The sequence below is a fragment of the Ranitomeya variabilis genome, chromosome 4, assembly GCF_051348905.1.
Source record: "Ranitomeya variabilis isolate aRanVar5 chromosome 4, aRanVar5.hap1, whole genome shotgun sequence".
In the NCBI taxonomy this organism is placed as follows: domain Eukaryota; kingdom Metazoa; phylum Chordata; class Amphibia; order Anura; family Dendrobatidae; genus Ranitomeya; species Ranitomeya variabilis.
In genome coordinates this window covers 546372757-546394738 of record NC_135235.1, presented here as the reverse complement: position 1 = coordinate 546394738, position 21982 = coordinate 546372757, and the positions used below count along the sequence as shown (strand labels likewise).

General features: G+C 40.7%; 1 protein-coding gene across 2 annotated transcripts in view; it reads left to right on the top strand.

The window, feature by feature from the left end:
• Window positions 1–2897: 2897 nt before the first annotated feature.
• NGFR (nerve growth factor receptor) overlaps window positions 2898–21982 on the top strand; it is a 79595-nt gene continuing 60510 nt past the window's right edge. For both annotated transcript variants that reach the window (XM_077252581.1, XM_077252582.1), the window contains exon 1: window positions 2898–3050. In XM_077252581.1, the coding sequence (XP_077108696.1) occupies window positions 3015–3050 (36 nt within the window). In that variant the 5' untranslated portion in view covers window positions 2898–3014. The remainder of the gene's footprint in view (window positions 3051–21982) is intronic.

Below are 21982 nucleotides of genomic sequence, written 5' to 3'. Positions count from 1 at the left end.
GATGCTTCTGGGTTTGTCTATTGGTCATGTGAGGCTTGACACAAGGAATGTGACACTTTTAGCCCATGTCCTGCATATGTCTGCGTGTGGTGGCTCTTGATGCAGTGACTCCAGCAGCAGTTGTGAATCTCCCCCACATTTTTGAATGGCCTTTTCTTAACAATCCTTTCAAGGCTGCGATTTTCCCAGTTGCTTGTGCACCTTTTTCTACCACACTTTCCTTCCACTCAACTTTCCATTAATATGCTTGGATTCAGCACTCTGTGAACAGCAAGCTTCTTTAGCAATGATCTTTTGCGACTTACCCTCCTTGTGGAGTGTGTCAATGACTGCCTTCTGGACATCTGTCAAGTCAGAAGTCTTCCCAATGATTGTGGAGCCTAATGAAACAGATTGAGGGACCTTTTAAAATGCTTATGAAGCCTTGGCAGGTTTTTTTGTTAATTATTCTAATTTACTGAGATAATGACTTTTGGGTTTTCATTGGCTGTAAGCCATAATCATCAACATTAACAGAAATAAACACTTGAAATAGATCACTCTCTTTGTAATAACCCTATACTGTATAATAAAGTGTCTTGCGAAAGTATTCGGCTCCCTGAAACTTTTAAACCTTTTCCCACATATCATGCTTCAAACATAAAGATACCAAAAGTAAATTTTTGGTGAAGAATCATCAACAAGTGGAACACAATTGTAAAGTTGAACAAAATTTATTGGTTATTTAAAATTTTTGTGGAAATTCAAAAACTGAAAAGTGGGGCGTGCAATATTATTCAGCCCCTTTAACTTAATACTTTGTTGCACCTCCTTTTGCTGCGGTTACAGCTGCAAGTCGCTTGGGGATATGTCTCTATCAGTTTTGTACATCGAGAGACTAAAGTTCTTGTCCATTCTTCCCTGGCAAACAGCTCGAGCTCAGTGAGGTTTGATGGAGATCGTTTGTGATCAGCAGTTTTCAGCTCTTTCCACAGATTCTCGATTGGATTGAGGTCTGGGCTTTGACTTGGCCATTCTAACACCTGGATATGTTTATTTGTGAACCATTCCATTGTAGATTTTGCTTTATGTTTGGGATCATTGTCTTGTTGGAAGACAAATCTCTGTCCCAGTCTCAGGTCTTTTGCAGACTCAAACAGGTTTTCTTCAAGAAGGGTCCTGTATTTGGCTCCTTCCATCTTCGCATCAATTTTAACCATCTTCCCTGTCCCTGCTGAAGAAAATCAGGCCCAAACCATCATGCTGCCACCACCATGTTTGACAGTGGGATTAACAAAAAACACTGGCAAAGGCTTCCTAAGCGTTTAAAAAGGTCCCTCAATCATCAAAAAGTTAATCGCTTAGGAAGCCTTTGCAGGTGTTTTTTGTTAATTATTCTAATTTACTGAGATAATGACTTTTGGGTGATCATTGGCTGTAAGCCATAATCATCAACATTAACAGAAATAAACACTTGAAATAGATCACTCTCTTTGTAATGACTCTATACTGTATAATATACGAGTTTCACTTTTAACTTTTTGATGATATTCTAATCTTGTGAGAAACACCTAGATGTCTCCCAGAGGAACTTACAGCCTAGTTGGGTTCACCCAGTGTTCCCATATTCCTGAATTGCAGATCTCTCCTGGAATACATTGATACTATCCATCTCCTACATAAACATGCAGATTTTCCACTCATGACTCGGCAAGGGTGGTATGACATTTTCCAGTGAAAACTGTGGCTATTATGTTTTTAACCCAGCTTTCTCATCTCCTGAATGGCAAATACAGCACTATGTTCTATGGACAACTGGGAACAATAAACATTTGCTCTCCTAAAACATCTTTATTACAAGTTCTTTGGCAGTTGCAGGCAGTTTACATTTCATCCATCCCCTTGGGAAGCATACTCACCCAGCTTTCCCAAATTTCTGAGGGGCAGAAATATAGCACTAGATCCGCTGCAAAGAGCTATATGACATCATCAATGAGGGCTGTAGCTGACTTGATTTTCACAGCTTTCCCAGACCCCTGAATGGTATTTCTGCCTGGTTATATAATTATACCTACCTTGCTTGCTAATTTCGGATGCTACAGATTCCAAAGACTGTCTATTGGGATCTTTGGAAGAGTCTCTACAGCAGTTTGTGGGGTCTCCTATAAAAGATCCAAAAGGATCGTATGAGAAGACCAATGCTATAAATGACCTCTGATAGTTGGAGATATTGCATAGGGACCCTCAAGCTTCAAGTTACCCTTCTATGTATATCAATGCAGTGCACCCCTTTACCTTATAACCTATTTCATGAAGCTTGACGGCCATGTGGCCACCAACGTACCTGAAGTACCAGCATAGGGGTAGAATGCACATACACGATACATAATGGTATGAAGACATTTGAAATACTCTTTTTTTTACAGAACCCATGGTGTCATGTGCTCGAAGCATCACTATAAAAATAATTGATGCAATTCTGCACAAGTTCAGGGCACTCGCATGTATGTGCCACCCAGCCAGCTGGCTCATTAATCAACCAGTGTGTGCCAGATTGTATGGATTGGGCCCAGCACCCCCCAGGCAGTAATACATACTGTATGCCCGCTGTGCAGCATGGCATTATTCTACATTACCCAGCACACATTCTTCCTGTCAAACCCCATGTGTGAGCAGCAAAATGCACACAGGAGGATCAGCAGAGGGACAAAGGAAAACGCTGCGTCTTCTGTTTTCTCGTCTCCTCTTAAATAATTAGCAGTTAAGTGTTCTTGGGGCTGAGATCCAAACATCATTCCCTAAATCCAATCCTGACAACCAGTCGTTGCTTGTTGGATCGCTTCCCTGAATGGGAGGGAGGCGATGCTGTGTGTCAATGGGATGGACTTACAGCTAATGGGAGGACAGCTAAGGGGAAGGTTTTCTTTAAACAGAAGGGGATGGCTTGTCAAAGCTTTAGGGGCAGGTGTAGCTGAATCGCAGCATTCTCTATCTGCTTATCACTCCACAGCCATCAGCCCTATAGGACCAGGAGAATGGACGCTCCACTGCTTGTCATCCTATGCAGCCTAGTAAGTGCATCCTCCCTCTAGGACCAGTGCTCCATCATTCATTACCGGACCCAGCTCCATACATTATATGCAGATATTATCATTATATAGCACGTGGCACTTTTTTGGGGGGTTCGTATAGTGATTCGGCCACCTCCATTATCTGGACTTCATGATAACATCTTTGTCCCTCTTTCCAGAAGTGTTCTTCTAGGCTAAGCTTTGGTCTTTGATGCTGTTGTCTTATGTGACATAGGTTTTGTAGACTATTTGTCATGTGTTTTAGGTCGTGATGTATTGCTGAGAGCCATGCTAGCCCAGTTCTGCAGTGTATAAGGGTTTGGCTCGTGGATAATGCAGTGGTGGATAATTACCTTCCTATTACTGCGCACACAAAACCCTACAGACTCGGATTTCAGCAGGAGCTGCACAATGCATGCCCTTCAGCCCAGAAGCCAGTCCCAAACCTTTCAACCCCCCTCCCTATGTAAAAATCCATTAATGGAATATATCAATGGGTTAGTTGGTGCATGGAAGCTGTCACTCTGCTTATCTCCTGTTCCTCCTCACAGTCTCCTTTCCTTCTATATTCTGCTTATTTTCATGGTCTTTATTGCATTTCCAGCTCATTTTTATGGCACCATGCAAACTTGGTTGACCCAATATAGTTCAGACAGAGCCTTGCTAATATTGTGCTGTCTGTACTCATTCAGGTCAGAGTGCAAGCTCTTTGGGTCTAATTCCTAATTTCCTCATACCCTGTATAATATCTGTATATTACATCTTCCAATAGAGTGCTAGCTCTTTGGGTATATCGTCCTCATTTCACCTATCCTACATATCCTTGCCCGCATAAGAGAGTGCAAGCTCTTGTGCCTAACTCCCTTCCTTATGTAGTTGTTTCAGCCCTTTTACACTCTTAAGGTTTCATTCATTTTTTTCAATGAAATCTGGATTATTCCCTTTGCTCCTGTATAGCACCAACTATAATAGCCTTGTTCTTGAGGGTAAGCTCTTTTGGTCTAATTCATTTTCCTCTACATAGTCCTCTCTGTATTAACTCAATTTAGATTACAAGTTCTTCTGGTCTCCTTCTTTTTCCCTTATATAGCACTATATATAATTTCCCAGTCTAAAGTGCCAGCTCTTTTTCCTTTCTTTAGTCCCATCTGTAAAAACTTGGTCTAGATTGAAACCTCGTGGGGTCAAATTTCTTGATTTGTGTAGCTCCACTTGTAATAGCTTGATGATTGCAAACTCTGTGGTCTACGTCCATAATCTCTTTACCCTTACTTGTGCATTTGCCTTTATTATATGGAATTACATGGAGTAACACAGTCAATAACTACAGTACCCATCTTCAGTTAAAATTCTTCGGTACATTTGTGGCGCCCGGTCTATGTGCAAACAGTGCCAGTGTAGGTGGGAAGTCATTTAAGGGATGACTTTCTCTGCATGTGAAGTACCAGGAGGCAGCTGTGAATTTTGGCAGGCTGTGTCTGAGATTTCACGGGATAGGCTTTGAATGGGGAAAGGATTTGGGTTGTAACTTTTTGAAAAGGGGTTTGTAGAGATGGTAAGGAGACAGGCCAAGGTAGTGGTTTATGACTAGGAGTAGGGTATTCTCAATGGATGGTGAGTCAAGGAGGTGTTTCTGGAAACACTTGGAATGTGACGATATTTTTGAGGTTCTCACTCCGAGAAGGTCTCAATAAGGAATTGTTTGTTGTGCCAAAGGCTTGATAAATTTTGCCACAGACAGTGTTATTTTAGGTACTGTCAAAGAAAATAGGTTTAGTGTTAACACCAAAGAAATTCAAGAAATCTTTCTGATCGAAATGAAATAATAAAACCCTGAACTACCTCTTTAAAACACCCTTCAGGTTTAATAGTGGATTATATATTGTCCCATAGGGATCCATGACACTTTCACTATATGCGATATTGAGTTGTGTCTTTTGGGGTTAAGAACGTTAGATAGGACTTGATAACACACAGTGAGATATTCCTTCACAACTTAATAATGAAACAGTTATCTTCACAGGGTTAATTGTAAATCTATAGTTTATATTCTATAGTCCAATTTTAACTTTTCTATAGTTAAACCCACCTTTCTACAAACAATAAACTGGATCTGCACTATGTTGCCCATAATCAGAAAAATCCATTGCTAATATTTTAATGTACTTTATTATGTACTTAGTTGGTGTATCGGATGAGATGACTACAGAACCAGTTTGGTCTTCTGGTAAACTCATGGTGACCCTAGTTTGGTTTCTCCGGGTTGTTCTGTATGAGTCTTCAAGCTTCTCATTGTCATGTTCATGATTATCTATATACTCATGGTCTTCATTGATGAGTTAGATCTTGTCATAATATGGGGAGAGTAATAGAATACTAGATAAACTCAAGTAGGCCAGTCATTTAGAGCTGGATTTGGTTCAGATTTAAATTCAAATTTGACAAGCAGGGTATAATTTGAGGGTGTTGAAAGCCTTGTAACAAATCACTGAGGTCTCAATATGGAGTGAGGTCCTTCTAATGTGCTGTGTTGTGTAAGATGAAATGAGTATTTCAAAAGTGACCTTTGCTGGAATGATGCTCTGAATGTTGATTATTTAAAGAATGTGGAGCCGAGTATGTTTGTTTATGGGTCATTTCACGAGTAGTGTCAATTATAAAAAAAATTACACATTTGGGAAAATAACCCTGAAGAAAAGGTGTAGATGGAAAAGAAGACAAGACAGGATCATGAAAAATGCTCTATATGAGTGGATACGGAGAAACCTTAACATGTGGCCTGGACTTGGGGTGACATGGTCTTCAGAGAGAAGTAGGACATCCCTGATTCTTGTCCATTCTGAGATAGTTTATGGTAGAAAAGTACATTGGAATGAGTTATATACAAATGGTGAGATGTTACACCAGATACTGAATTTAGATTCCATCTACTTGGCATCACCACTTTCCTTGCCACATGGCATAGGTGGATTTATTGCTTGTTTGACCCAAATTTCCATTCCATGACCATATGATTGACTCACCACTCTTAATTTCTAACACTATAGACCCTATAGAGAGGATATCTCTGCACAGGTTCTCCATGCCTTCTAAAATAAGTGATGAGGCCAAACAGGGCTTGGTCCCCTACAATCCGGTGCCTTTTAGAAAATGTATGGTCTGATTCTATGGTATGTACACATTTGACTGGAATGATGAATTGCTCAGAAAGTGTCAACAACGGCTTTAACATATCTTGATTGATATTGCCATTGTTTAGTAATTCAGAAGAAACGTTTTTGACATATTTTTTATGCTTTTCTCATTTTTAAGTAGGTTTCCTCACACATGCCAAAAAAGTCCCTAGGAAATTTATCCTAGTTTATCATGTACAGTGTGAGCCCTGTTAGGCATTCTCTGACATTTTAGTTCGCTATTACTATTATTTTTCTTAGCAGCATCCTTTGGTTGAGATTTGGACACTATAGTTTTTACACTGTCATTTTGGAATTGGTATGGTGCTGGGCCAGCCATCTCTGGGTTATTGCTGATGTTTGGGCTTCCATGGTCTGTCCGAGCTTTCACTTTCTTAATTCAAACATCAAACAGATTAAAACAACTATCCTAAAATCTGCTAATTACTTTTTCCTAAACTCCATGACAAGTTGTAGACCTGTCAGAAATGGTGCTGGGAACACAACACAAACACTGCTACTCCCAGGAATACAATAGTAATACCATCTTCAGGAGCACACCACTCCCCTGCCTTCAAGTTTCCTGTGTTGTAGGAGGTGGTGCGCTCCTGATGATTTGCACAACAGCATGGTTGAGGTGCTGGCACCGGACTGTGCGAAAGCCAATGCAGCATGCGGAGGAAGCTTTATTTCCGCAGCATCCGAGGAATGTAGGATACACTATGTTTGGATACATACAGCGATACAACCAGTTTCAGAGTATAGCGTAAAATCTCTATAGCAAAGAGCTTGTAAGTGCTGTGCTCATTGCATAGGAGATCGGTCACCACTAGTAATAAGCAGTAAACTATATAATTTAAATTCCTTCTGTCCTTGAAGGTTTTTTAAGAGGTAAGTTTAAGGTTGCTTGTTTTTTTAATCACTTTGCAATTTTATCAATTTAAAAAGATGAGACAACCCATTTACCATAAAGTTATATATTGTACTGAACGTGAGATCAGCTCTGCAACATCTTACACGCTCAGCTAACTATAAGCCTTTCTTTCACCACTGCTATACAGTGTGTGCACACAACAGGTGACTGGATCCATACGCTTAGTCACCGGCACTATAAAGGTGTGTACATAACAGGCCTGCAGATGACATCTAATCATTCTTGTGCTGTATCTTAAATCTAGCCAAGCCACCACATACGTAAAGAATCTGTGTGTCCTGGACATTATGTCTACTTACATGCCTGGTCGTGTGTTTAATTGTGCGCTCATGTGAATTGGTGCATGTCTACACTGGCTTGTTTGTGTGTGTGTAGACTTGTATTTAATTATTTTTCAGATTGATTCAGAAACCTTCAGTGAATGTCTTTCTGAGCAATTAAGAACAAGGAAACCCTTTGCAATTACCTGGCCCCTTAAATTAACTTTTGTACAAGGAGATGCTGCACATGACACCTCTACCTCTCCTGATGTACAAAAATCCAGTGATCTATGGCAAAAAATTAATTTTTGGGGGGCACATGCCGTGGAACCTCAACCACTATGGTTACACAAGATCAAGATCTAAAGGAGCCACTGGCTTGGTTGTCCCCATGACTCCTGTAGACTACTGTGGAGAGGGTCATGCTTATGCCCCCCAACTTCTATACCTAGTTGTGAGTGGAGTTCAGGAAGGATCCAGGTTCCCACCATTTTTTTTTCCTCAGAGGCCTTCAAAAGCCCTGAATCTTTTATTAATGAAATTGGTCAATTTGTTTAAGGGGTACATTAGCTCCTGTGTAAACAAAAGGATCAAGCATGTTGAAATCGAACATGCCCTTTCCTTCTTTCCCCAAGACACCTTAACATCTACTTTCAATGAAGAATCGTAACACCTCTATGTACATTACATTTTAGATGGTCAGTGGGTCCCACCAAAATTGGCTGGCTTTGCCTACATCTATCCAACATGTATAGTCACCTTTATTTTGTATGCCGTTTTGAAAGTTCTATTAAATATATCTAAGCTTTTATAGTAGTTTGGCCTTAAAATAAGGTGGCAACAAAAATGGTAATTGTAGTGGTAACAAGTAGCAATCAAGGATCAGATGAATAGAAAAGATTTATAGTTCTCAAAATCAGGGTGTCTGCTCATCAGGGTCAAAAACACATTATATTATGCAGTAGGTGCTGGAGCAATTGTCTACCATTAATATACATAGATTCTTAGTGCTAATTGTTCTGCTATGGTCCTGATCAATAACATAGTTTTTTTTCAATTATATTTACAGGATTAAATCTTAAAGTCATATAACTCAAAAGTATGGTAAACTTAAGCAGTGCCTCTTTCATTATAATACAGGAAAAATATATATATTGGTACCGTGTTAGCCAGTGGATAGAAAAATATTTAGAATTGAGATTCCTCGGTGGTTAATGGCTAACTGAAAAGATGGTAACAAATTGCAAGCTTTCGAGACTACACAGGCCTCTTCATCACGCATAGACTGCATGTAGTCCATGCAAGTATAGCCTATCGGTAGCATCGGGCAAGACACTGGTCTTCTCCTGTTACGCCCCTGGCGTGCTACATGTACATGAAAGAGTGGGTCCTGGCTGGGTGTTGGTGCTGTGAGGGCCTTGCACCCATGCAGGTTGCCTATAGCCTATATTGTTGGTTGGCCAGGACCATAGGTTTCAAAGTTCTATAAAGGAGACTCCTGTTCTAAAGCACAGTCTTTACTCAACCGTAACTTAGTAAGGGTTATGTACAAAGGGTAGCGGCTAAAAGTTTTATGGATGTTCCCTTCCCAGTGTAAAGCATTTTCACACACATGGTTTCCTTCCACTTTAGTCTACTCCAGGGCCGGTGAAGCACACTGTTTCGCCCTACTTCGTCACAGCCTAGCTTGTCGCTACAGTCCTGGTCAGCAGGTCTCTCTACCTGCTCAGCTGTTCCACGTTCTGTTTCTTCCTCTGGTGCCCTGGATCTACCGTTCAGGATCCCCACTAGTCCCAGAAACTCAGTCGTGTTTAGGTGTGCTACCTTCAATATCTAGCAAGCTCAGGGTTTCTTGTGAAATGTCATCCTATGCATTGACCCCTTTAACCGGTCTCATCTTCTGTCAGTTCCAGGGAACGCCACTCCCTTGTCCCTTAGTCTGCTTTTCTTAGTATTTCACCCAAACTTCAGCACTGCTCACAGAAACTTCCTGCTTCAACTTCAACTTGTCCCTATCTGATTAACTGCAGGAAGCGGTCACTTGCCCTATCACTAAGCCCCTCCATCTATGGACTAGTTCCGAACATTAACTCTTATCTTACCCTATTGTAACTACCTAACTACAGTCACTATTTATACTACCTACCTTATGTCCTAATCCCTAACCCATGTCTTACCCTATACTGTACACTACCAACATTACATATATTACATTCTCACAACCTACATTATACATTACTACACATTACATACAAAAGACCCAGGGCACTATACACATGAATCGATTGGTGTCTTCAGGGGTAGGAACCTGACAGTCCAGTCCACACCCCCTACACAAGGTCTAGCAGATGGGCCAGTCAGGCCACTCTGATCACTCTGGAGGGACATTTTGACCTTTTAATAATTAACTCTACCTTTAATTAAATCTGATTACTGATTGCTTACTGAAATGCTTTAGACAGTGTCTTATTAGGAAAAAGGTACAACCCACTTCCAGAGATGCTCAAAGCCAATAGTGATGACTTAATTGCCATTTCAGAGTCACTAATGCTTGCTTTAAAGTTGACCATCTGTCTTTACGAATGGGACAAGCAGTGGTGTTGACAGTCCACATCTGAGAGGACCAGGAGGGGGCCATCACCTTTTTAGCTTCTCTGTGAGGGCCAGATAAAGGTTTAGATGATCTGTACCCTGAGGCAACGGAAGCTGAAGGGTAAATCTTCCATTATGTGATTTACTATCACCTGTCCCTTAGATGATTTTATTGGAAGACTTGCAAGTCTCAAATTCATCTTCATCTGCTATTTTACATTAGGAATCTAGAAAATTTCATGACATACATAGTAGATGGGGAACCGGAAGCAAATTTCCAAATGTGGCCTCTGCTATGGAAGCCAGATTTACCACCAAGTACAAAGGAACCTGGTATGTATTTCCACCTTCAGCCATTTGCCCAACCCTTGGGTCAATTCCCAACTTTCTACCTCTGTATGAGGGAGTCCATCAAGGAACGTTATGAGCTGAACCAGGCTTATTGTATGGGTTACATATAGGATTCTTTATGGTTATAACCCCCAAATTCGTTGCCGGTGATCAACATTAGAGCAATTGTGAGCACCTAATGTCTTCTATTTGAGCTCCATTTCCCAAAAAATGTATACAGCACTGATTTAAATATATAATATGCGTATAATACATATTTATTTGTGTTTCCATGGCATTAATACAATTCTACGTCAGTGTGTGAGGTATAAAAATGTAGGCTTCCTGCAGAGGGTGTGAAAAAGACAGGTACATAAGATGCTCGGGGCACTAAGTGTTTACTAGGAACCTCCGCGACCTGTGGTAAACTTGCGCCTGCAGGTTGTCAGCGTCACTTAGTTATGTCAATGAGGAGGACAGGGCCAAAAGCAGCTGTAGAAAGCCCTGCAAGAATTCAAAGTATCCGAGGGAGGGACGGGGGAGATGCTCTGCAGATCAAAGCCATGACAGAGGTCCTGCCGGTGTCACTTCTATGGAAAAATCTGTGCAGGTGTAATGCGTGTCAATGGCAGGTGCTCTGCTTACCAACGGGGGAACATGAAATCACTTGACTTTAAATATGAGACCCTGGCACTAAATTTGCAAATTCATATAATCTTAATGTATGTATTAGCTGAGTCACGGAGGTGTATCTTGCCTTAGCGGTCACAGCGCACTTACCTATGAGGGTCAGTCTCTCTGATTATCCATGGCTCAGCAGGTGTATTAAGAGTTTCAATATTGGATCAGCCATTATATATTATACACCATTTTACTGCCTTTTTGCTATTTCATTTAGCTTAATTATCATGATACCTGCTTACACTTTGTACTCTGCATATCATTAGCTGGACTTTATTCATCTATGGGGTTATACTATTGCCCCTGGCAGTATTATATCCTCTACATCAGGCCCGGGAGCCACATACGGCCCGCGATGCCAGCTGAGGAGCAGCAATGATGTCCTGTGTAGACATCTGCGGATGCCTCATACATCTGGAGAATGGGGGCATTTTAGGCTACGTTCACATTTGCGGTCAGCGCCGCAGCGTCGGGCGCCGCAGCGTCGCCGCATGCGTCATGCGCCCCTATATTTAACATGGGGGCGCATGGACATGCGTTGTGCTGCGTTTTGCGCCGCATGGCCGCAAGCGTTGGACGCAAGAAACGCTTCAAGTTGCATTTTTTTTGCGTCCAACTTTCGGCCAAAAAGGACGCATGCGGCGCAAAACGCAGCGTTTTAGCGTGCGTTTTGCCGTGTTTTTGTTTGCGTTGTGCGCTGCGGCGCCGACACTGCGGCGCACAACGCAAATGTGAACGTAGCCTAACCTGACCCTCCAGAAAGTAGTATGTGAATTAGACACGTGGCCGTCCGTTTCTGGGGCTCGCACCACTGTAGCTTATGGGAGCTCTGAATCATTAGGCAGTAAGCACAAAACTCCTGATCTTGGGCACGCATCACCTCTTTAGGGCCTATTCGCACAGTTTTTTAGTGGATTTTACTGCAAATCCACATAAAAAATGCTTCTTATTTTTTAAATAAGTTTTCTTTAAGTTTTACTGCAAAATGTTCAACATAATGTGGAAAAAAACAGCGCTGTGTGCAGTAAGGCTACGTTCACACTTGCGTTGTGCGCCGCAGCGTCAGCGCCGCAACGCACAACGCAAACAAAAACGCAGCAAAACGCATGCACAACGCTGCGTTTTGCGCCGCATGTGTCCTTTTTTTGATTGATTTTGGACGCAGCAAAAATGCAACTTGCTGCGTCCTCTGCGCCCGGACGCGGGCGCCGCAGGGACGCATGCGGCGCAAAACGCAAGTGCGACGCATGTCCATGCGCCCCCATGTTAAATATAGGGGCGCATGACGCATGCGGCGACGCTGCGGCGCCCGACGCTGCGGCGCCGACCGCAAATGTGAACGTAGCCAAGGGAGCTTTTCCCATGAAAATCATTTGGAAACTTAATCAAATAGTATTTGATGCGGTTTTCGATGTGGATTTAGGAGGAGAATCTAAGGCTACGGTCAGACGGCCGTAGATTATCTCATCAAAGAGTATCGGGTCGATCATGCTAATGGCACTTCCGATCAGACTCTGACTAGAGTTTGATGAGAGTGTCAGCGGATAAGGAAAAGATGGAGAACAAACTTTTTCCATCTTCTCCATTCTGATTCATCAGAAATTGGACAGCACTCAGGTGTCATCCGAGTGCAGTCTGATGGTTTCCACGCACCCATAGACGTGGATGAAAGAATGACTTTCTATTTCAGAGTGAAATTGCATGCTGCGATTTTTTTCACTGAAAGATTCTGTCAGTGAAAAAAATCAGTCACCAGCACCGCCCCATTGAATAACATTGGTCTGAGTGCCATCCGATAACAACAACACTCGTCCGATGTACAAGGCAATGTGAGCGAGCCCTAACACCTCGCTTTGTGAACATACCTTTAGAGTGCTGATTTTTGGGTGGAAGAGTAAACAGAATTTGTATCAGACATCTATGGATTATTTCAGTATGACAATGTGTGCGCCCAGCTCTATACCCTTCATATTATGTGATTTTTATTAGTCTATATGGTTAAATAAAATGTATATATGTAACGTGTTGAGTACCTGTTTATAGGTGTTGTATAGATTCTTCAGTTACACAACTAGAAATTTATTTAGAATTATTGGTGATTTGGCTAATTATTGGTAGAAGATATAAATCAATTTTTAAGTATTTTATTTCAGGAATTTTTAATAACGGGGGTCTGCCAGTCAGAGAAGTCGCTACAAAGAGCACCTAGCTTGGGAGAATCAGGCACATCCATGGGACAGCAGTACAGCCAATTGATGGCAATGAGAAAGGTGTAATGCATGATTTCTCCTGCGGAGGCACTGCAGGGAAGTTATACACTTGCTATTGGAATTTCTGACTAAATATAGGGGGTAGGTGGGGAACCCTGCAGGAGGATACCCTGTGATCAGCATGGGTCTACTAGGGTATAAACCACTCTGTGTAGCCGCTTTTTGATCTGGTTAATACAAAAGTGTTCCAATTGGTGGGCCCGTCAATTATTTCCACAAACTATAGCAGACTACAGAAATATACAAGTACCAAATAGTAATAAATCATGAACTAATTTATAAGTTGGGGCTAATATGCAGATATAGACTTGGGGCATAACATCTGGTACAATTTAGTATTTCAAATCTATTGATCAGATACTAGAGTAAAAATTTGGGAGATTAGTAGATAGCTACTGTAACATTAAAACAAAAACTCCCACAAATATTTGTGACAGTCTGTAAATACTCAAATTTTTCAGTAGCATGGCAAATAGTGTATCACGAATACCCAGATGTTTTATCTTTATTATTTCTGAATTTTCTCACTATTTAAAAGGATTTTTTTTAGTGACGCCCCTTTAAATGCAAAAGGGACTGAATATGCTAACTACAACATGACTGCTTTCTTCCAGAAAAGGCACCTCTCTATGGGTCTTTACTAGAATTACTGCATAGTCTCATACACGTGAATAGAGCTGACCGTAATACCAGTCACAACCAATAGACGAGAGTGGCGCTGTTTCTGCACAATCACAGCTGTGCTTTCCTAATTAGATACAACCCCTGCAATCCAAGGGCACGTCAGCCTTCATGGTCAAGGGATCAAATCACATTACGTTCAAGCAAATTTGACTATTTGAAGTCACAATAAATCCGATGTAATTCGGCTTAAATGGTCTTTATTCTTGAAATTGTTTATTTTTATAGCCGTACCTTATAAACCGTCCGACTCTGAAATAGGCTTTAAAAAAATACATTATTTTTAATTATATTTTTATCCTTTGTTATTAGATACTTTTCAAGCAACCATAAATTATCCCGATGTCCACAAGGGGTTCTTAAATGGGGTTTGAGCTAAATATTTTGACAGATCTATATTTATAACACATTGACATGTGGCTTATTGTTTCCTCTAACATTATAGCCATTATGACTTCTCCTGCTAATTAACTCAACTGATCCATATATCCTCTATTAAAAGAAAATCTGAATCTTTCTTTACAATTGCTTCTATTACTGTATATAAAACATCTAATGCTTCCTTCTATTCCAAATAGTGCTGCTCATATTTCCTCCTATTACTCCATATAACCTCCCTATATCCCCTATTACTCCATATAACCTCTCTATATCTCCTCCTATTACTCCATATAACCTCCCCTATATCTCCTCCTATTACTCCATATAACCTCCCTATATCTCCCCTATTACTCCATATAACTTCCCTATATCTCCTCCTATTACTCCATATAACCTCCCTATATCTCCTCCTATTACTCCATATACCCCCCTATATCTCCTCCTATTACTCCATATAACCTCCCTATATCTCCTCCTATTACTCCATATAACCTCCCTATATCTCCTCCTATTACTTCATATAACCTCTCCTATATCTCCTCCTATTACTCCATATACCCCCCTATATCTCCTCCTATTACTCCATATAACCTCCCTATATCTCCTCCTATTACTCCATATAACCTCCCTATATCTCCTCCTATTACTTCATATAACCTCTCCTATATCTCCTCCTATTACTCCATATACCCCCCTATATCTCCTCCTATTACTCCATATACCCCCCTATATCTCCTCCTATTACTCCATATAACCTCCCTATATCTCCTCCTATTACTCCATATAACTTCCCTATATCTCCTACTATTACCCCATATAACCTTCCCTATATCTCCTATTACTCCATATAACCTCCCTATATCTCCTCCTATTACTCCATATACCCCCCTATATCTCCTCCTATTACTCCATATAACCTCCCTATATCTCCTCCTATTACTCCATATAACCTCCCTATATCTCCTCCTATTACTTCATATAACCTCTCCTATATCTCCTCCTATTACTCCATATACCCCCCTATATCTCCTCCTATTACTCCATATAACCTCCCTATATCTCCTCCTATTACTCCATATAACCTCCCTATATCTCCTCCTATTACTTCATATAACCTCTCCTATATCTCCTCCTATTACTCCATATACCCCCCTATATCTCCTCCTATTACTCCATATAACCTCCCTATATCTCCTCCTATTACTTCATATAACCTCTCCTATATCTCCTCCTATTACTCCATATACCCCCCTATATCTCCTCCTATTACTCCATATACCCCCCTATATCTCCTCCTATTACTCCATATAACCTCCCTATATCTCCTCCTATTACTCCATATAACTTCCCTATATCTCCTACTATTACCCCATATAACCTTCCCTATATCTCCTATTACTCCATATAACCTCCCTATATCTCCTCCTATTACTCCATATAACCTCCCTATATCTCCTCCTATTACTCCATATACCCCCCTATATCTCCTCCTATTACTCCATATAACCTCCCTATATCTCCTCCTATTACTCCATATAACCTCCCTATATCTCCTCCTATTACTTCATATAACCTCTCCTATATCTCCTCCTATTACTCCATATACCCCCCTATATCTCCTCCTATTACTCCATATAACCTCAATATATCTCCTCCTATTACTCCATATAACCTCCCTATATCTCCTCCTATTACTTCATATAACCTCTCCTATATCTCCTCCTATTACTCCATATACCCCCCTATATCTCCTCCTATTACTCCATATAACCTCCCTATATCTCCTACTATTACCCCATATAACCTCGCTATATCTCCTCCTATTACTCCATATAACCTCCCTATATCTCCTCCTATTACTCCATATAACCTTCCCCTATATCTCCTCCTATTACCCCATATAACCTCCCTATATCTCCTCCTATTACTCCATATAACCCCCCTATATCTCCTATTACTCCATATAACCTCCCTATATCTCCTCCTATTACTCCATATAACCTCCCCTATATCTCCTCCTATTACTCCATATAACCTCCCTATATCTCCTCCTATTACTCCATATAGCCTCCCTATATCTCCTCCTATTACTCCATATAACCTCCCTATATCTCCTCCTATTACTTCATATAACCTCCCTATATCTCCTCCTATTACTCCATATAACCTCCCTATACCTCCTCCTATTACTCCATATAACCTCCCTATATCTCCTCCTATTACTCTATATAACCTCCCTATATCTCCTCCTATTACTCCATATAACCTCCCTATATCTCCTCTTATTACTCCATATAACCTCCCTATATCTCCTCCTATTACTCCATATAACCTCCCTATATCTCCTCCTATTACTCTATATAACCTCCCTATATCTCCTCCCATTACTCCATATAACCTCTCCTATATCTCCTCCTATAACTCCATATAACCACCCTATATATCCTCCTATTACTCCATATAACCTCCCCTATATCTCCTCCTATTACTCCATATAACCTCCCCTATGTCTCCTGCTATTACTCCATATAACCTCCCTATATCTCCTCCTATTACTCCATATAACCCCCTATATCTCCTCCCATTACTCCATATAACCTCCCTATATCTCCTCCCATTACTCCATATAACCTCCCTATATCTCCTCCCATTACTCCATATAACCTCCCTATATCTCCTCCTATTACTCCATATAACCTCCCCTATGTCTCCTCCTATTACTCCATATAACCTCCCTATATCTCCTCCTATTACTCCATATAACCCCCTATATCTCCTCCCATTACTCCATATAACCTCCCTATATCTCCTCCCATTACTCCATATAACCTCCCTATATCTCCTCCTATTACTCCATATAACCTCCCTATATCTCCTCCTATTACTTCATATAACCTCCCTATATCTCCCCCTATTACCCCATATAACCTCCCTATATCTCCTCCTATTACTCCATATAACCTCCCTATATCTCCTCCTATTACTTCATATAACCTCCCTATATCTCCTCCTATTACTTCATATAACCTCCCTATACCTCCTCCTATTACTCCATATAACCTCCCTATATCTCCTCCTATTACCCCATATAACCTCCCCTATATCTCCTCCTATTACTCCATATAACCTCCCAATATCTCCTCCTATTACTCTATATAACCTCCCTATATCTCCTCCTATTACTCCATATAACCTCCCTATATCTCCTCCTATTACTCCATATAATCTCCCTATATCTCCTCCTATTACTCCATATAACCTCCCCTATATCTCCTCCTATTACTCCATATAACCTCCCTATATCTCCTCCTATTACTCTATATAACCTCCCTATATCTCCTCCCATTACTCCATATAACCTCTCCTATATCTCCTCCTATTACTCCATATAACCACCCTATAGCTCCTCCTATTACTCCATATAACCTCCCCTATATCTCCTCCTATTACTCCATATAACCTCCCCTATGTCTCCTGCTATTACTCCATATAACCTCCCTATATCTCCTCCTATTACTCCATATAACCTCCCTATATCTCCTCCTATTACTCCATATAACCTCCCCTATGTCTCCTCCTATTACTCCATATAACCTCCCTATATCTCCTCCTATTACTCCATATAACCCCCTATATCTCCTCCTATTACTCCATATAACCTCCCCTATGTCTCCTCCTATTACTCCATATAACCTTCCCCTATATCTCCTCCTATTACCCCATATAACCTCCCTATATCTCCTCCTATTACTCCATATAACCCCCCTATATCTCCTATTACTCCATATAACCTCCCTATATCTCCTCCTATTACTCCATATAACCTCCCCTATATCTCCTCATATTACTCCATTTAACCTCCCTATATCTCCTCCTATTACTCCATATAGCCTCCCTATATCTCCTCCTATTACTCCATATAACCTCCCTATATCTCCTCCTATTACTTCATATAACCTCCCTATATCTCCTCCTATTACTCCATATAACCTCCCTATACCTCCTCCTATTACTCCATATAACCTCCCTATATCTCCTCCTATTACTCTATATAACCTCCCTATATCTCCTCCTATTACTCCATATAACCTCCCTATATCTCCTCCTATTACTCCATATAACCTCCCTATATCTCCTCCTATTACTCCATATAACCTCCCCTATATCTCCTCCTATTACTCCATATAACCTCCCTATATCTCCTCCTATTACTCTATATAACCTCCCTATATCTCCTCCCATTACTCCATATAACCTCTCCTATATCTCCTCCTATTACTCCATATAACCACCCTATATATCCTCCTATTACTCCATATAACCTCCCCTATATCTCCTCCTATTACTCCATATAACCTCCCCTATGTCTCCTGCTATTACTCCATATAACCTCCCTAAATCTCCTCCTATTACTCCATATAACCTCGCTATATCTCCTCCTATTACTCCATATAACCCCCTATATCTCCTCCCATTACTCCATATAACCTCCCTATATCTCCTCCCATTACTCCATATAACCTCCCTATATCTCCTCCTATTACTCCATATAACCCCCTATATCTCCTCCCATTACTCCATATAACCTCCCCTATATCTCCTCCTATTACTCCATATAACCTCCCTATATCTCCTCCTATTACTTCAAATAACCTCCCTATATCTCCTCCTATTACTCCATATAACCTCCCTATACCTCCTCCTATTACTCCATATAACCTCCCTATATCTCCTCCTATTACTCTATATAACCTCCCTATATCTCGTCCTATTACTCCATATAACCTCCCTATATCTCCTCCTATTACTCCATATAACCTCCCTATATCTCCTCCTATTACTCTATATAACCTCCCTATATCTCCTCCCATTACTCCATATAACCTCTCCTATATCTCCTCCTATTACTCCATATAACTTTCCTATATCTCCTCCTATTACTCCATATAACCTCCCCTATATCTCCTCCTATTACTCCATATAACCTCCCTATATCTCCTCCTATTACTCCATATAGCCTCCCTATATCTCCTCCTATTACTCCATATAACCTCCCTATATCTCCTCCTATTACTTCAAATAACCTCCCTATATCTCCTCCTATTACTCCATATAACCTCCCTATACCTCCTCCTATTACTCCATATAACCTCCCTATATCTCCTCCTATTACTCTATATAACCTCCCTATATCTCCTCCTATTACTCCATATAACCTCCCTATATCTCCTCCTATTACTCCATATAACCTCCCTATATCTCCTCCTATTACTTCATATAACCTCCCTATATCTCCCCCTATTACCCCATATAACCTCCCTATATCTCCTCCTATTACTCCATATAACCTCCCTATATTTCCTCCTATTACTTCATATAACCTCCCTATATCTCCTCCTATTACTTCATATAACCTCCCTATACCTCCTCCTATTACTCCATATAACCTCCCTATATCTCCTCCTATTACCCCATATAACCTCCCGTATATCTCCTCCTATTACTCCATATAACCTCCCAATATCTCCTCCTATTACTCTATATAACCTCCCTATATCTCCTCCTATTACTCCATATAACCTCCCTATATCTCCTCCTATTACTCCATATAACCTCCCTATATCTCCTCCTATTACTCCATATAACCTCCCCTATATCTCCTCCTATTACTCCATATAACCTCCCTATATCTCCTCCTATTACTCTATATAACCTCCCTATATCTCCTCCTATTACTCCATATAACCTCCCTATATCTCCTCCTATATCTCCATATAACCTTCCTATATCTCCTCCTATAACTCCATATAACCTCCCTATATCTCCTCCTATTACTCCATATAACCTCCCCTATATCTCCTCCTATTACTCCATATAACCTCCCCTATATCTCCTCCTATTACTCCATGTAACCTCCTTATATCTCCTCCTATTACTCCATATAACCTCCCTATATCTCCTCCTATTACTCCATATAACCTCCCCTATATCTCCTCCTATTACTCCATATCACCTCCCTATAGCTCCTCCTATTACTCCATATAACCTCCTCTATATCTCCTCCTATTACTCCATATAACCTCCTCTATATCTCCTCCTATTACTCCATATAACCCCTATATCTCCTCCTATTACTCCATATAACCTCCCTATAGCTCCTCCTATTACTCCATATAACCTCCCCTATATCTCCCCCTATTACTCCATATAACCTCCTTTATATCTCCTCCTATTATTCCATATAACCCCTATATCTCCTCCTATTACTCCATATAACCCACCTATATCTCCTCCTATTACTCCCTATAACCTCCCTATATCTCCCCCTATTACTCCATATAACCTCCATATATCTCCTCCTATTACTCCATATAACTTCCCTTTATCTCCTCCTTTTACTCCATGAAACCTCCTTATATCTCCTCCTATTACTCCATATAACCTCCCTATATCTCCTCCTATTACTCCATATAACCTCCCCTATATCTCCTATTACTCCATATAACCTCCCTATATCTCCTCCTATTACACCATATACCCTCCCTATATCTCCTCCTTTTACTCCATATAACCTCCCCTATATCTCCTCCTATTACTCCATATAACCTCCCTTTATCTCCTCCTTTTACTCCATATAACCTCCCTATATCTCCTCCTATATCTCCATATAACCTTCCTATATCTCCTCCTATAACTCCATATAACCTCCCTATATCTCCTCCTATTACTCCATATAGCCTCCCTATATCTCCTCCTATTACTCCATATAACCTCCCTATATCTCCTCCTATTACTCCATATAACCTCCCCTATATCTCCTCCTACTACTCCATATAATCTCCCCTATTTCTCTTCCTATTACTCCATGTAACCTCCTTATATCTCCTCCTATTACTCCATATAACCTCCCTATATCTCCTCCTATTACTCCATATAACCTCCCCTATATCTCCTCCTATTACTCCATATCACCTCCCTATAGCTCCTCCTATTACTCCATATAACCTCCTCTATATCTCCTCCTATTACTCCATATAACCCCTATATCTCCTCCTATTACTCCATATCACCTCCCTATAGCTCCTCCTATTACTCCATATAACCTCCCCTATATCTCCCCTTTTACTCCATATAACCTCCCCTATATCTCCTCCTATTACTCCATATAACCCCTATATCTCCTCCTATTAATCCATATAACCCCCCTATATCTCCCCCTATTACTCCATATAACCTCCATATATCTCCTCCTATTACTCCATATAACCTCCCTATATCTCCTCCTATTACTCCATATAACCTCCCCTATATCTCCTCCTATTACTCCATGTAACCTCCTTATATCTCCTCCTATTACTCCATATAACCTCCCTATATCTCCTCCTATTACTCCATATAACCTCCGCTATATCTCCTCCTATTACTCCATATCACCTCCCTATAGCTCCTCCTATTACTCCATATAACCTCCTCTATATCTCCTCCTATTACTCCATATAACCTCCGCTATATCTCCTCCTATTACTCCATATCACCTCCCTATAGCTCCTCCTGTTACTCCATATAACCTCCTCTATATCTCCTCCTATTACTCCATATAACCTCCCCTATATCTCCTCCTATTACTCCA